The 12,707-nt window shown below is 47.6% G+C and overlaps 1 protein-coding gene across 5 annotated transcripts in view; it reads left to right on the plus strand.

Moving 5' to 3' along the window:
* Positions 1-12,707, plus strand: part of PMM2 (phosphomannomutase 2) — a 33,480-nt gene that overhangs the window by 14,028 nt on the left and 6,745 nt on the right. Inside the window, exons 5-9 of one of the 5 annotated variants that reach the window (XR_010323626.1) lie at positions 2,471-2,597; positions 2,763-2,838; positions 3,822-4,011; positions 5,591-5,706; positions 8,248-8,362. Coding sequence is in view for 2 of the 5 variants with exons in the window: in XM_023557386.2 (XP_023413154.1) it covers positions 2,471-2,597; positions 2,763-2,838; positions 5,591-5,706 (319 nt within the window). In the remaining 3 variants the exon portion in view is untranslated. Of the gene's footprint in view, positions 1-2,470; positions 2,598-2,762; positions 2,839-3,821; positions 4,012-5,590; positions 5,707-8,247; positions 8,387-12,707 lie in introns of those variants that run through there. The other 4 variants (XR_010323625.1, XR_002787592.2, XM_023557386.2 and 1 more) reach the window with 4 other exon arrangements.

The following is a 12,707-nucleotide window of genomic DNA, read 5'->3' on the forward strand; positions in this document are numbered from 1 at the left end:
ACCACAGAACTGATGGATTTAAATTACGGTGTTGGCAAAGAATATTGAATATGCCACGGACTGCCAGAAGAATGAACAAGCCTGTCTTGGAAGAAGTACAGCCAGAATGCTCCTTGGAATAGAGGATGGCGACACTTCATCTCACATACTTTAGACATGCTATCAGGAGGGACCAATCCCTGGAAAAGGACCTCATGCTTGGTAAAATAGAGGATCAGCGAAAAACAGGAAAACCCTTGATGACGTGGATTGCACAGTGGCTGCAACAGTGGGCTCAAACAATTGTGAGGATGGTGCAGGACCAGGCCATGTTTTGTTTTGTTATAAATACGGTCACCATGAGTCAGAACTGACTCAATGGCACCTAGTGAAAAAAATAAGTATTTCTTCCTTCCCAGTTTACAAAGTACTTTTACATAATAATTTGATTTGCACAAAACCTTTTGGCAGTAACCAGAGCAAGTGCCATTAGACCCTTTCTGTAGGTGAATAATCTGGGGCTTGGAGAGGTGGAATGGAGTCCTCAGCTCCGTACTTGATGTGCCCCCTTGGTACTCCAAGTGGCTGGTAGCTGGAGACCAGGGCTGTGTGATTAACATCACAGAAAGGCAGCAGAAAAAATGTCTTGGGTACACAGGCATCAACAATTAGAGCTAGAATACGATTTTTGTTGTTGATAGCTGCATTTGAGTCAGCCCCTGACTCATGGCGACCCCAAGCACAATGAAACAAAATAATGTCTGGTCCTGCGCCATCCCCGTGATCGGCTGCAGATTGGACCGTTGTAAATCCATAGGGTTTTCATTGGCTGATTTTGAGAAGTAGATCGCCAGGCCTTTCTTCTTAATCTTAGTGTGGACACTCCGCTGAAACCTGTTAAGCATCATAGCAACACGCAAGCCTCCACTGATAGACGAGCGGTGGCTGCACTTGAAGGTCTCCTGTATGAAAGGCGAGAATTCTACCACTGAACCACCAGTGTCCCCAGAACGCACTTTAGAGTGCATATTATGTCACAAAATACTGAAATCTCGTTAGTCAGAATGGAAATCTAGCACACAAATGATTTGAGTTTCTAAGAAACTATTGTGACATTCAAACTGGAAACGTAGAAAAAAAAGTTTGCTTTTTTAAAAACATCTTCTTTCGGAGTAACTAAGAAAGTGCTAGGCTGTTCTCATTTTCTGTGATCAAATCAACTTGGGAGCAGTTGGCCAGTGGTAAACCAAGTTTCCGCAGTTATTACTGAGGCTCACGGGATAATTTTCAGAAGCTCTTTCTGTGTAGCCTTGCTTGGTGAAATCCGTGTATTCCAGAGTTCGCTAGCAAAACAGGTGTCAGGGACATATATTTCCAACTCCCCAGGGAACCACTGAGTGCTGTCGTAGAGCTGGTAATCATTTTTTTAGCTCTTTTTTTTAGTTAACTATAAGATGTGCTAGAGAAGCACTATCCAGCAGATACAGAACTTGAGCCATGTATGCAATTGTAAGTTCCTGTTGTTGTGTGCCGTCAAGTCAATTCTGTCTCTTAGCTGCCCCACATGACAGAGTAGAACTGCCCCGTAGGGTGTTCTTGGCTGTAACCTTTATAGGAGTACGTCACCAGGTCTTTTCTCCTGCAGAGCGGCTGGTGGATTCAAACTGCCAGCCTTTTTGTTAGCAGCCAAGCACTTAACCACTGCACTACCAGGACTCATTAAGTTTTCAGTAGCCACATTAAAAGAACACAAAAAGGAACGGGTGAAATTAATTTTGATAATATATTTTCTTTAACCCAATATACCACTTTAACATATTATCAGTATAAAACAGTGTTAATGATGATTCCAATTCTTTTTTTTTTTTTTTCATATTGTTGTTGTGAGCCTGTTGAGTCGATTCTGACTCACAGCGACCCTGTTGGGACAGAGTACAAACTACCCCATAGGGATTGCAAGGCTGCAATCTTTATGGAACCAGATCGCCAGGTCTTTCTCCAGCAGAGAGCTGCTGGGTGGGTTTGAACCGCCAGCCTTTCAATTAGGAGCCAAGCACTTAACCTTTTTTTCTTAACTAAGTCTTTGAAATTCAGTCTCAATTTGGACTGTCCCCATTTCAAAGATCAATAGCCACATGTGGCTCATAGCTACCATATCGCACAGTTCTGAGAAACATTGACCACACCAGCCTCTGCCCAACTTTTTATCCTGTATATCCATCTGTAGGAGCCCTGATGGTGCAGTGGGTAAAGTGCTCAGCTGCTAACCGAACGGTCAGCAGTTTGAACCCACCAGCCAGCCACTCCACAGGAGAAAAACGTGGCAGTTTGCTTCCACAAAAATTACAGCCTTGGAAACCCTGTGGGGGCAGTTCTACTCTCTCCTGCTATAAGGTTGCTATGAATTGAAATCAACTCGAGGGCAGTGGGTTTGGTTTGGTTTGGGGGTTACCCATCTGTAATGTTGCTGAAGTGAATAATGCATCTCCAGGGACCTCTGCCCTCTTTTCCTCCCCAGGGGTACTTTCATTGAATTCCGAAACGGGATGTTGAATGTGTCCCCTATTGGGAGAAGCTGCAGCCAAGAGGAACGTATTGAGTTCTATGAACTCGATAAAGTGAGTCTGAAATATCTTGTCTATTCGCTGGGTTTATGAAAATGAGATAAGGTGTGCAACATTGTAGCCAGTAGTTACATGGGGGAAAAAAGAGATTTGTTCTTTTACAGTATGCTTTCTTAACTGCAGTGCAGTAGACAATCAGTATCTTTTTGTTTTTCTCAGAAAGAAAATATAAGAGAAAAATTTGTCGCAGACCTGAGAAAAGAGTTTGCAGGAAAAGGCCTCACATTCTCCATAGGTATTGTATGCTCAAATGTAAACCAATTGCAGGAGTTTTCTGTGGGCCGGTGTGGGCTGCAGAGCTTGGACTGGGTCCAGTTTTAAGGCGGGGAAGAGGATTAGACGAGTAGAGCAATCTGTAGGGGAAAACCACTCGTTTCTACGCAATGGTCCGTAGCAACACTTGCCCAGTTGGGAAATGACTTCCAGGCTGTTGGGTGTGGTTCTGGGTTGTACCCAGTGGGATGCTTCCTATCTGCACTTCTCCTCCTGGTCAGAATAAGAGTGTCTTTTTTTTTTTTTTTTTCCAGTTTGTTGTTGTTGTGGTTGTTGAAAATGTACAGTTTCTACATGTACAGTTAGTGCCATTGATGACGTTCTTCAAGTTGCACAACCTTTCTCATCCTCCTTTTCCAAGTTGTCCCTCCCCTGTTAATGCAAACTCACTGCTCCCGAAGCTTCCTGTCTGACCTTTCCAGTTGCTGTTGTCACTTTGATCCCAGATAGATAGTTCTTTGAAAGAACACGGTGCTCTAGGCAAACAGAATAAGAGCATCTTGATTAACGAAGAGCAGGAATTTACCCACAAACCTCTGGACAACAGAGAAGCACTCTATTGAGCTCTAGAGCCAGAAAAATGAAATATATGCCTCTGATAAATTAGACTGAAAAATGTCATTTTTTTCATGTTTTTTCCTCTACCTTCTGTGGGGGGGGTAATTATATAGGTAACAGAACATTTGCCATTTCAACAGTCTTCACGTGTGCAGTTTGATGACATTAAATACATTTGTCATGCTTTCAACCATCTCCATTAACTATTGATGGATTTTTCCATTACCCTTAACAGAAGCTCAGTGTCCCCTAAGCATTGTTCCTTCCTCCTTCTCCCCCCACTCACCCCTGCTGCTTGTTGCTGTCAGACCAATTCTAGCTCACAGTGACCCTCTAGGACACGGTAGAACTGCTCAACAGGGTTTCCAAGGCTGTAAATCTTTACAGACGCAGATCGCCAGGTCTTTCTCCATGGAGCCGTTACTGGGTGGAAACCCCAAATTCTTACTCAGCATGACTCGTATTGGCCAGTAAATGAGAGACTGAGGTGGGAGAACAGGAAAGGCACCTTTATTTCATTGTACAAGGAAATGGAGTCATTCGGAGCTGCTGCTGCCAAAACTGCTGCCAGGGGCAGGCAAGTTACTTTTAAAGGGCTTACAAGTGGGAAGTTGATACAAGTTACGTCAGCAACATTCTTAATCATACTTCGCAGTTGCAGTGGGGTTTGCAGGTAGCCTTCAAGCAAAAGCAGGATTCAAATGCAAAGCCGGGGGAGGGGGCGGTGCAGCAAAGGATACGTTTTTGTAATTCAGCACCGATTTAGGGGGAGGAAGCCAGATAAAGAAGACAGCGCGGCGGGGGTTCTGTCTCAGAGCCATGGGTGGATTCAGACCACCAACCATTTGGTTAGCAGCTGAGCACTTGACCACTGCACTACCAGGGCTCCACTTATAAACTTTGATCTCTGTATATTTCATATTATAGATATTTCATATAAGTGGGATCATACATGAAAATGTTCCTTGAACCTTGTAGTGTTTGAACAGCAGGGAACTTTAGACATCAGTTGGGTTGAGATTGCAGATCAGGAAACTGAGACCCAGGAGGAGAATGGGCTTGTCTGAGTTGGCAGAGCTGTTAATTACCCTAATAGAGCCCGCCTTGACTTCTCTGTGGCCTGACGCAGTCTTCACAGCACTGTCTCAGGCGTGTTTTTTGGTCAAAGCTGTCTGTCAGATCCTTTAGGCAAACTGAATTCTCCTGTCGATGCCCATCAGCCATCACGTCCAGCCCCCGCTCTTACTAAATAAATGCTAGGAATTATGTATAATAGATGACTGGGTGGATTTTTCAGTGTCCTTAAACTGGGCGATGAGCCTCTTTCCCACAGAGCTTTAAGCGGGTTTGTGTTGCCTGTGAAAGCTGCCTCTAGATGGCCCTCACGGTGGCTTTCATATCTGCTGCAAGATGAGCAGCCGCACCCTGCCTCCTTCCGGGCATTTTCCAGTCAGAGCCTGTTCAGGCTCAAAACGAACACAGCGCAATGGAGTCGTTGTGCGATTTTTCACCTAAGCGTGCTGCACTTAAGCCCACTGCCTTGACTGAGTGCTCAAATGCATTTCTCACTCTGCGGTGGCACTCTGCGTTTCGTTTTTATAGCCAGGTGAGATAATGTTGGGAAAAAAGCTATGTAGATTTAATTTCTAGCACATAGCCCTAGAGTAGTGTAAGCAACAAACTGATATATTGTAAAATCAACCGTAGCAATCTGAAAAGTAAATGGTATATATTCATATCTAATCTCTCAAGTTGCTGTTGTCAATTTGATCCCATATTAAAAAAAAAAAGTTGCTATCGAGTCAATTCCAACGCATAGCAACCCTATAGGACAGAGTATAACAGCCCCATGGGTTTCCAAGGCTGTAAATCTTTACTGAAGCAGACTGCCACATCTTCCTCCAGAGGAGTGGCTGGTGGGTTTGAACCACTGACCTTTTGGGTAGCAGCCGAGCACTTAATCCACTGCACCACTAGGCCTCCTTGATCCCTGTAGGTAAAGCTTAAAAGAGTATAACACTCAAGGCACACATTCTGTTACTAGTTAAGCTAAACTATTGTTTGGTTAACTTGTACATTTTTTAAGTGATGTGTCATTAGCCTCTCTTTCACCTTTGGCTTTTGTCTCCTCCCCCCACCCCCCCCCCCACCCCCAGGAGGCCAAATCAGCTTTGATGTCTTCCCTGACGGTTGGGATAAGCGGTATTGCCTCAGACACGTGGAAAATGACGGTTATAACACCATCTATTTCTTTGGAGACAAAACTATGCCAGTAAGTAGGGAAGTGCAGTTTCATTATTCAGTTTGGGTGTGAAAGGAGAAATCAACAAATGGGCTTTTTTCCTGTCACCACACTGCACCTATTGGCCCAGCTCAAACTGAGTTATGGCTCCTGTCACCTGAGAGGTTGTAACCTCCCTCCCCTCTGCTAAGACACCTGACCGCAGAGGCGAGAGTCTAGCCATGTGTTAAGTAGATCCCTTTCAGTTTAGCCTCTGAATTAAATATTGCCCACTTGGAGTGCCTTCCAGAATACCAGGCCTGGTGCTGTTGTCAAATCCTCTTTGCATTTCAAAGCACTTGCCATTTTTATTTTATCAGCCACTGTATTCCCTGCCCCCAGGCATTCATTATAGTATGAGTAGTACCCATCAAATGATAGAAGACAGGAAATCTCTGTAGGGCACCAGGGACAACTAAGAGGCAGGCCTCAGTCCTCGGTGTCACAAAGAGGGCACTGGAGTCTGTCCCATGGGGACATTGGAAATCCCAGGTCCAGGGCTGAATTGACTGGGAACAGAGCCCAGAGTTAAGGCAGGCACTGGAGGAGGAATACACAGAAGAAATGGCCTCAGTGGCAGCAGAGTGGGGCTCCTCTGGGACGAGCGGATCCTCAGCAGGTTGAAGGCGTTGCTGCCACGAGGCGCCAAGGGGAGACTCAGCACTGGTGTTCAGAGCCAGCTGGGCTCAGCATCTCAGGGCGGCTGCCTGTGGACTCCTCTGCTTCCCTCTCGCGTGCCTCCAGGCAGGGTGAGTTACTGCGGCCAGGGCTCCTATTTCAGGTTGTGTGGCTGCTCTGATGCAGCAGGTGCGTCGTAAATGCTGCATGTGCAAAGCGTCTCTGGTCCACTCATGTTGGCAAAGGCCCATTCGGTGAAAGATAGGGCTACCTTCCAGCAAGGCCTCCAAACGGACTCTTCCAGCACAAAGGAGTTGAGACAGTCTCGTTTCTTCCTTTCAAATCGACAGAACTAGGGCTCGGAAGACTTGCCCAAGGTCACACAGCTAGTGACAAAGGTACCAGAACAAATCTACAAAAAACGAAACCAGTTGTTACTGAGTCAATTCTGACTTACAGCAACCCCATATGTCAGAATACAGCTGCTCCATGGGGTTTTCGTGGCTGTGACCTTCCAGAAATAGATCGCCAGGCCTGTCTTCCTAGGTGCCTCTGGATGGGTTTGAACTTACCAGCCTTTTGTTTAGTCAAGCACTTAACTATTTGCACTATTTGCCGGGGCTCCGGAACAAATCTACCTGCTCCTTAAACACCTATGCTTTTCATAATGACAAACCGTCTCCAGTGAGGTGGGAAGGACTTTGTTCTAATTCTCAAACAAGTGTAGTGCTTTTAAGAGGGCACAGCCTCCAGCCTTGTGTTTTCACAGACAGAATGGTTTAGAACCATATCCTTTCTTTGAGCTGGTTTGACATAGATTCTCATAGGCTTTGAAGAAAGTCACTCTCTGACTTTATCTTATGCCTTTAAAAAAATTAAGCTAATGAGATTACATCATGTGGATGTGACGAGAAGTTTCCTGGTCCTTCCATCTTGGTGCCATTTCTTAGGAACTGAGAAGAGAGCTGCTTATTAAGACACATTAAGGCAGATTTCTCTGTAAAGGTGATTCCTGGTCCTTACATCTTGGTGCCATTTCTTAGGAACTGAGAAGAGAGCTGCTTATTAAGACACATTAAGGCAGATTTCTCTGTAAAGGTGACATTTATCAGAAATTGACTTGTGAGGGTTTTCTTTTCTGCTTAAGCATTACATTACCACACATCGATGCTTCTGTTTTTTTAAGTCTTACCTATTTTTAAAAAGTGGATCCTATTTAGGGGACTCCCTCCCCTCCGGCTCTGTTTCTAAATTGATGCACATTCACTGCAGGAAAATGTGAAAATACAGAAAAGCTGAAGAAAGGGAGCCACCTGTGATTGTGGCCAAGCACCCAGTTTGACCCCTTCACACCTTTTTTTCCTTAACGTATTTTCCTCGGTGTTAGTGAATATTCTCTGAAAACAAGATTTTTTTGTGCAGCATAATAGTCTGTAGCTTAGGTGTAATTTATCTAACCATTTTCCTAGCAGAGGCACATGTGGGTTCATTTTCGTGTTTTGTGTTATAACAAACACTGCAGTGAACGATTCCTGCGTGATGCTTTGCCCTCGTGTCTGATCCTTTTAGGCAGTGGTTTCTCGCAAATGAGAATCAGCAGTCCAGCGATCTAACCCTTTAAAGAACATGTCAGTTTTTGAAACTGCAGGCACCTAAAACCAAAACCAAACCCACTGCCATCGAGTCAGTTCCTGCTCATAGCGACCCTATAGGACAGTAGAACTGCCCCATAGGGTTTCCAAGGAGCACGTGGGGAATTTGAACTGCTGACCTGTTGGTTAGCAGCCGTAGGTCTTAACCACTACGCCACCAGGGTTTCTTTCAGGCACAGAGCAGTCCAAATACTAGCTTTTAACTTTTCTTCATATTCAGTGATAGACGTTTTGAAAGCCATGTCCTTTCTTTGTATTGCAGCATATGTCTTGGCTGGCTTCCAGGGCACCTGAGCTAGGAGCTGCCAGGAGAGAGCCCTTCCCTGCCAGACACTACCGCTGACAGCCTCTACCCTCCCCAGTGTCACAGCCTCCCCCAGCGCTTTCTGATGTTACAGCAGGTACCCCCCTGCTCTGAGCAATCTAGAGAACAACGGAAAGAAATAAGGCGTCAGCCCTTGCTTTTCAAAGTGGCTGTCAGGCCTAGAAACCCCCTCAGCCTTCCCATCAGCCTCAACAGCCGGGGTTTCTCAGAGCCCCGCTCTAAGCTCAGCACAAGGCCTGGGCCTGGCCTGGGTGGGAAGCCTGGTTTGCTGCAGGAGAGATGAGAGGGTGTGGAAAGCACCCTCCCAGCTGCTCCGTGTCAGCTGAGTCACCCGCTGAGTCCTCAGACAAGAGAGCTTCTGCTTATTTGGTGCTTTTTGAACTAACAGCTTGGGGGTAATTGCAACATAAAAACATTCATACACTTTCTGAATGTTAACGACTGAATTACTTTTTGACTCAGCAATTCCATTGTGGGTAATTTAGCTACCAGCACACGGGTACAAAGGAGCCCTGGTGGTACAACGGTTAAGCACTCAGCTGCTAACCCAAAGGTTGGCAGTTCGAACCTACCCAGTGGTTCCATGGGAGAAGGACCTGGCGATCTGCTCCCATAAAGATTACAGCCTAGAAAACACTATGGGGCAGTTCTACTCTGTCACCTGGGGTCGCTATGAGTCAGAAGCCGCTTGATGGCACCCAGCAACACCACCAGTACATGTGTGAAAGGACATACATGGAGGACCCAGGCCAGGAAACCCTGCCATGCCTCAGCGGGGACTGGCTAAATGCACTGTGGTCCACCTGGGCTGTGGAGCGCCATGTGGCTATGAAAGCCATAGAGGTGAGGGTAGGTCACCAGGCTTTGGTTAGGTGGAAGATGTGAGTGCAAGCCAGGTTGGACACTATGCCACATTTTTATGTAAAGATGGGGAAGCCAGCTCTTCATATTTGCTTGTAAACACATAAAGGAAGTCTAAAAGGATACAGAAGAAACTAATTACAGTTACTGTGTGATGGGAACCAGCAGCAGAGGGAGACATCCGTAAGGTGTTATCTTTTTTGTTTGTTTTTTTAATCTACTGAAAAATAAGTTTTAAAAATATCAAACTGGGAAAAAGAAGGAAACTAAAATTTCTAAGCACCTCTGCAGTGTCAGGTGCTGGGCTGGATACATATACTCTCTCTCCTCCAGTCTTTAGAGCAGCCCAAGAGTACAGGCAGGGTCATCTCCCCTACTGAGGAGGGGCCATGGGAAGGCTGGGGGTCTCAGCTAGTCGGTGACTGAGCCAGGACCTGAAAGCCCCTCCTCTTGTTCTTGCCCATCACTTCCAGAACACTGCAACTGTCCCTTCATATTAAATTGTGTGACTATTCTCCAGAAATGTTGAAAAGGAAAATTCTCCTTTACTAAAGCTTAAATGAGGTCCACCACTGTGTGGTGTAAAGAGGCAGTGGGCTGTGGAACCAAGAAAACCCAGGCCCAAGTCTGGCCAAACGAAACCGCTTTGTCTCTGAGCCCGGGTGCCCTTGTTGGGGGCAGTGCCCATGAGTATGAAGCAAGGTCAGGCAGCTAGGCAGGGTCGGCTCTCGGAGAGCATCAGGCTCACAAGTTTGCATTGTTCCTGGCATGGGGCCCTTCTACCAGTGCGTGCTGTCTGTTTGGTCTGGGTGGGGCCGGGCCCGTTAAAAGCTGCCCTAGGACTTTTAGGGCAGGACCCTTGTCTTGGCCTTTGTGTCCTTACAATACCTAGAAAATCAATTAAGTGCTTGTTAAAACAAGCCCAAGTAAATGTCCGCAGGCAGCAAGAGTCTGAGCAACAAGCTACAAAGAAGCCACAGGTCGCCTGTGTTCACGCTTAGCCCCTGTCCTACCTTATACAGCTCAGATAGTGGGCGCTCCTGACTGTGTCTCTCTCTGGTTCATACAGGATGATAGACAGTGGGCACTCCTGACTGTGTCCCCATCTGGCTTATACAGTACAGGCAGACAGTGGGCACTCCTAACCGTGTCCCCCTCTGGCTCATACAGGACGACAGACAGTGGGCGCTCCTGACCATGTACATTGACTCCTGCCCCCCCCCCCCCGCCCCAGCTCTCACCAGCACCACGTGTACAGACGGGAGATGACAGGGAATAGACTCAGCAACCCACCCCACCCCTAAGCACAGGCAAAACCTTGCACCTTCTGTTACCTCCCAGACCCTGGCCTTTTGGAGATTTAAATATTAACGGCCGATTTCCCTGAGCTGCAGCTCCCTGCTGGAGCCTGTCAGGTATACAATGGCAACGTGATTCTTCCCTTCCCTCCTAGTCTGCCCTTATCTGCTCTGGGAAACAGGGTTTTTGTTCTTGGAGACTTGGGGGAGGCTGGGCTGCCCCAACCGGAATCCAGTACCCTTCACTGCATATGCAAATCCAGTATTTGAAATGTCCGGTTCTCTGAGCCTTATTATTCTAGGGCTTGTCACTCTTTCACCAGCTCAGCATGTCTGGGGGTCTGCTTCTCCCAACCTCGCACCTCTGGTGTGCAAGCTCAGTGGGCTCAGGAAGGAAACCCAGCGGCCCCGGGAGTCACAGAGGAGGAGGCGGAAAGAAAGGATGGTCTGCGGTGGGTAGTGCTTAGATGCAGATGTTCCCTCAGAAAGGTGCCCCTGACAGCTAGGAGGGCCAGCCTGGCCAGAGGACGCTGTTGCTCTTCCCCTTGTGCTGCTGTTGGCAGCTGCTGTAAAGTCGACCCCCTTCCAGGGTGAGTGGGTTCTCAGGACCCAGTGTTGCTAGTGTCAGCACCGTATACACGCAGCTGGCGAGGGATGAGTGTAAAACCTTTTTGCTTCAGAGGTCACTCTCCGAGGTGACAAAGCTCCATCCTCGTCCCACCCTGGCTGGCAGCTGGGGCCTCTTAACTGTTCTCTCTGCTACTCTGGGGCCCTCCGCACCCCATGCATGCCCCAGAGAGATCCTTTTGTAAGCTCTTCCATGTCCCTGGCTTGCAGGCTTCTGGTGGCTTCCCAAACAAAAAAAAACAAACAAACCCGTTGCTGTTGAGTCGATTCCAACTCAGCAACCATATAGGACAGAGTAGAACTGCCCCATAGTTTCCAGGGGGTGGCTGGTGGTTTCGAACTGCCAAGCTTTTGGTTAGCAGCCAAGCTCTTAACTGCTGCACCACCAGGGCTATGTGGCTTCCCACACCAAAAAAAACCAAACCCGTTGCTATTAAGCCGATTCTAATTCATAGCGATCCTATAGGACAGAGCAAAACTGCCTCATAGGGTTTCCAAGGAAAGGAACAGCTGGTGGATTTGAACTGCCAACCACTTCTAAGTACCCTTCAAATAATCCTGAGTCGTTACCCTTTCACCTCCACCCCTGCTGCCTCCCACTCCACCCCAGGGCTGCCCCCTTTTCCGACTGGACGACTCCCGAGCAGGTTCCCTCCTGCGCTTGCCTCACCACACAGCATGCAGCCTTCCCAGGTAGTCTCATGCCCCACCCCTCCTCTCAGGCCTCTGCCCCAGCCCCTGCCTTGTCACCCTGGCTACTCCCTGACCCCACTGTCCTCGCCTCACCACACAGCATGCAGCCTTCCCAGGTAGTCTCATGCCCCACCCCTCCTCTCAGGCCTCTGCCCCAGCCCCTGCCTTGTCACCCTGGCTGCTCCCTGACCCCACTGTCCTCGCACACTTTCCCTGCCCAGCAAAGTACAACACGTCAAGTGTTTACAGCCCGTCTGCGGTTAGCTCAGGAGGCAGCCCTCAGTCTGCTTTACCTGCCACTGAGCTGCTGGAACAAGGCCTGGAAGGTGCTCAATGGGGGCTGGCTTGCTCAGTACTGAACCCTTACCCCTTCCTGAGCACAGGTTTTCAGCTGACAAGGGAGCAAATTTGTCCAGATGGGTGTTTGGTTTTTCTGGATAGTGCAAGAGTTAATTTTTCCTTTGTTAGATTCTCGGGTTGCCTACCTTGCCATTCCTAAGAGAAATCTTTTTTTTTTTTTTTTCATTCTGAGAATTTCTAGAACCAGTCTTAAATTTACTCATTTAGCCAAACAGGCTGTCTGACGACCGGAGCCTCTTCACAGGGCCAACCTGGGAAGGAGAGGCTCAGGCACAGCCCCAAGTTCATCGTCTCCCCACCTGACCCTCCAGCAACAGCCCCTCCCAGCCTTGAACTTCTCCACCTGGGGAAGCAGTCTGCTGGGGGCCAGTTGCCTTTACAAAAAAACGAGAGATAGTAATCTCAGGCACCAGTTAGTCCTTTAAAAGGATGTAACGTTTCCCTGCAGAATGGCATCTTTGCTCCGTGCTGACTTCATGAGTCATGCTCTACGAGGAAAAGCCACTTCTCCTGCAGTGATTTTCCTTGTTGATGTTAGGTGCCGTTGAGTCAAGTCCA

The sequence above is a fragment of the Loxodonta africana genome, chromosome 12 (assembly GCF_030014295.1).
Source record: "Loxodonta africana isolate mLoxAfr1 chromosome 12, mLoxAfr1.hap2, whole genome shotgun sequence".
NCBI classification, from domain to species: Eukaryota; Metazoa; Chordata; class Mammalia; order Proboscidea; family Elephantidae; genus Loxodonta; species Loxodonta africana.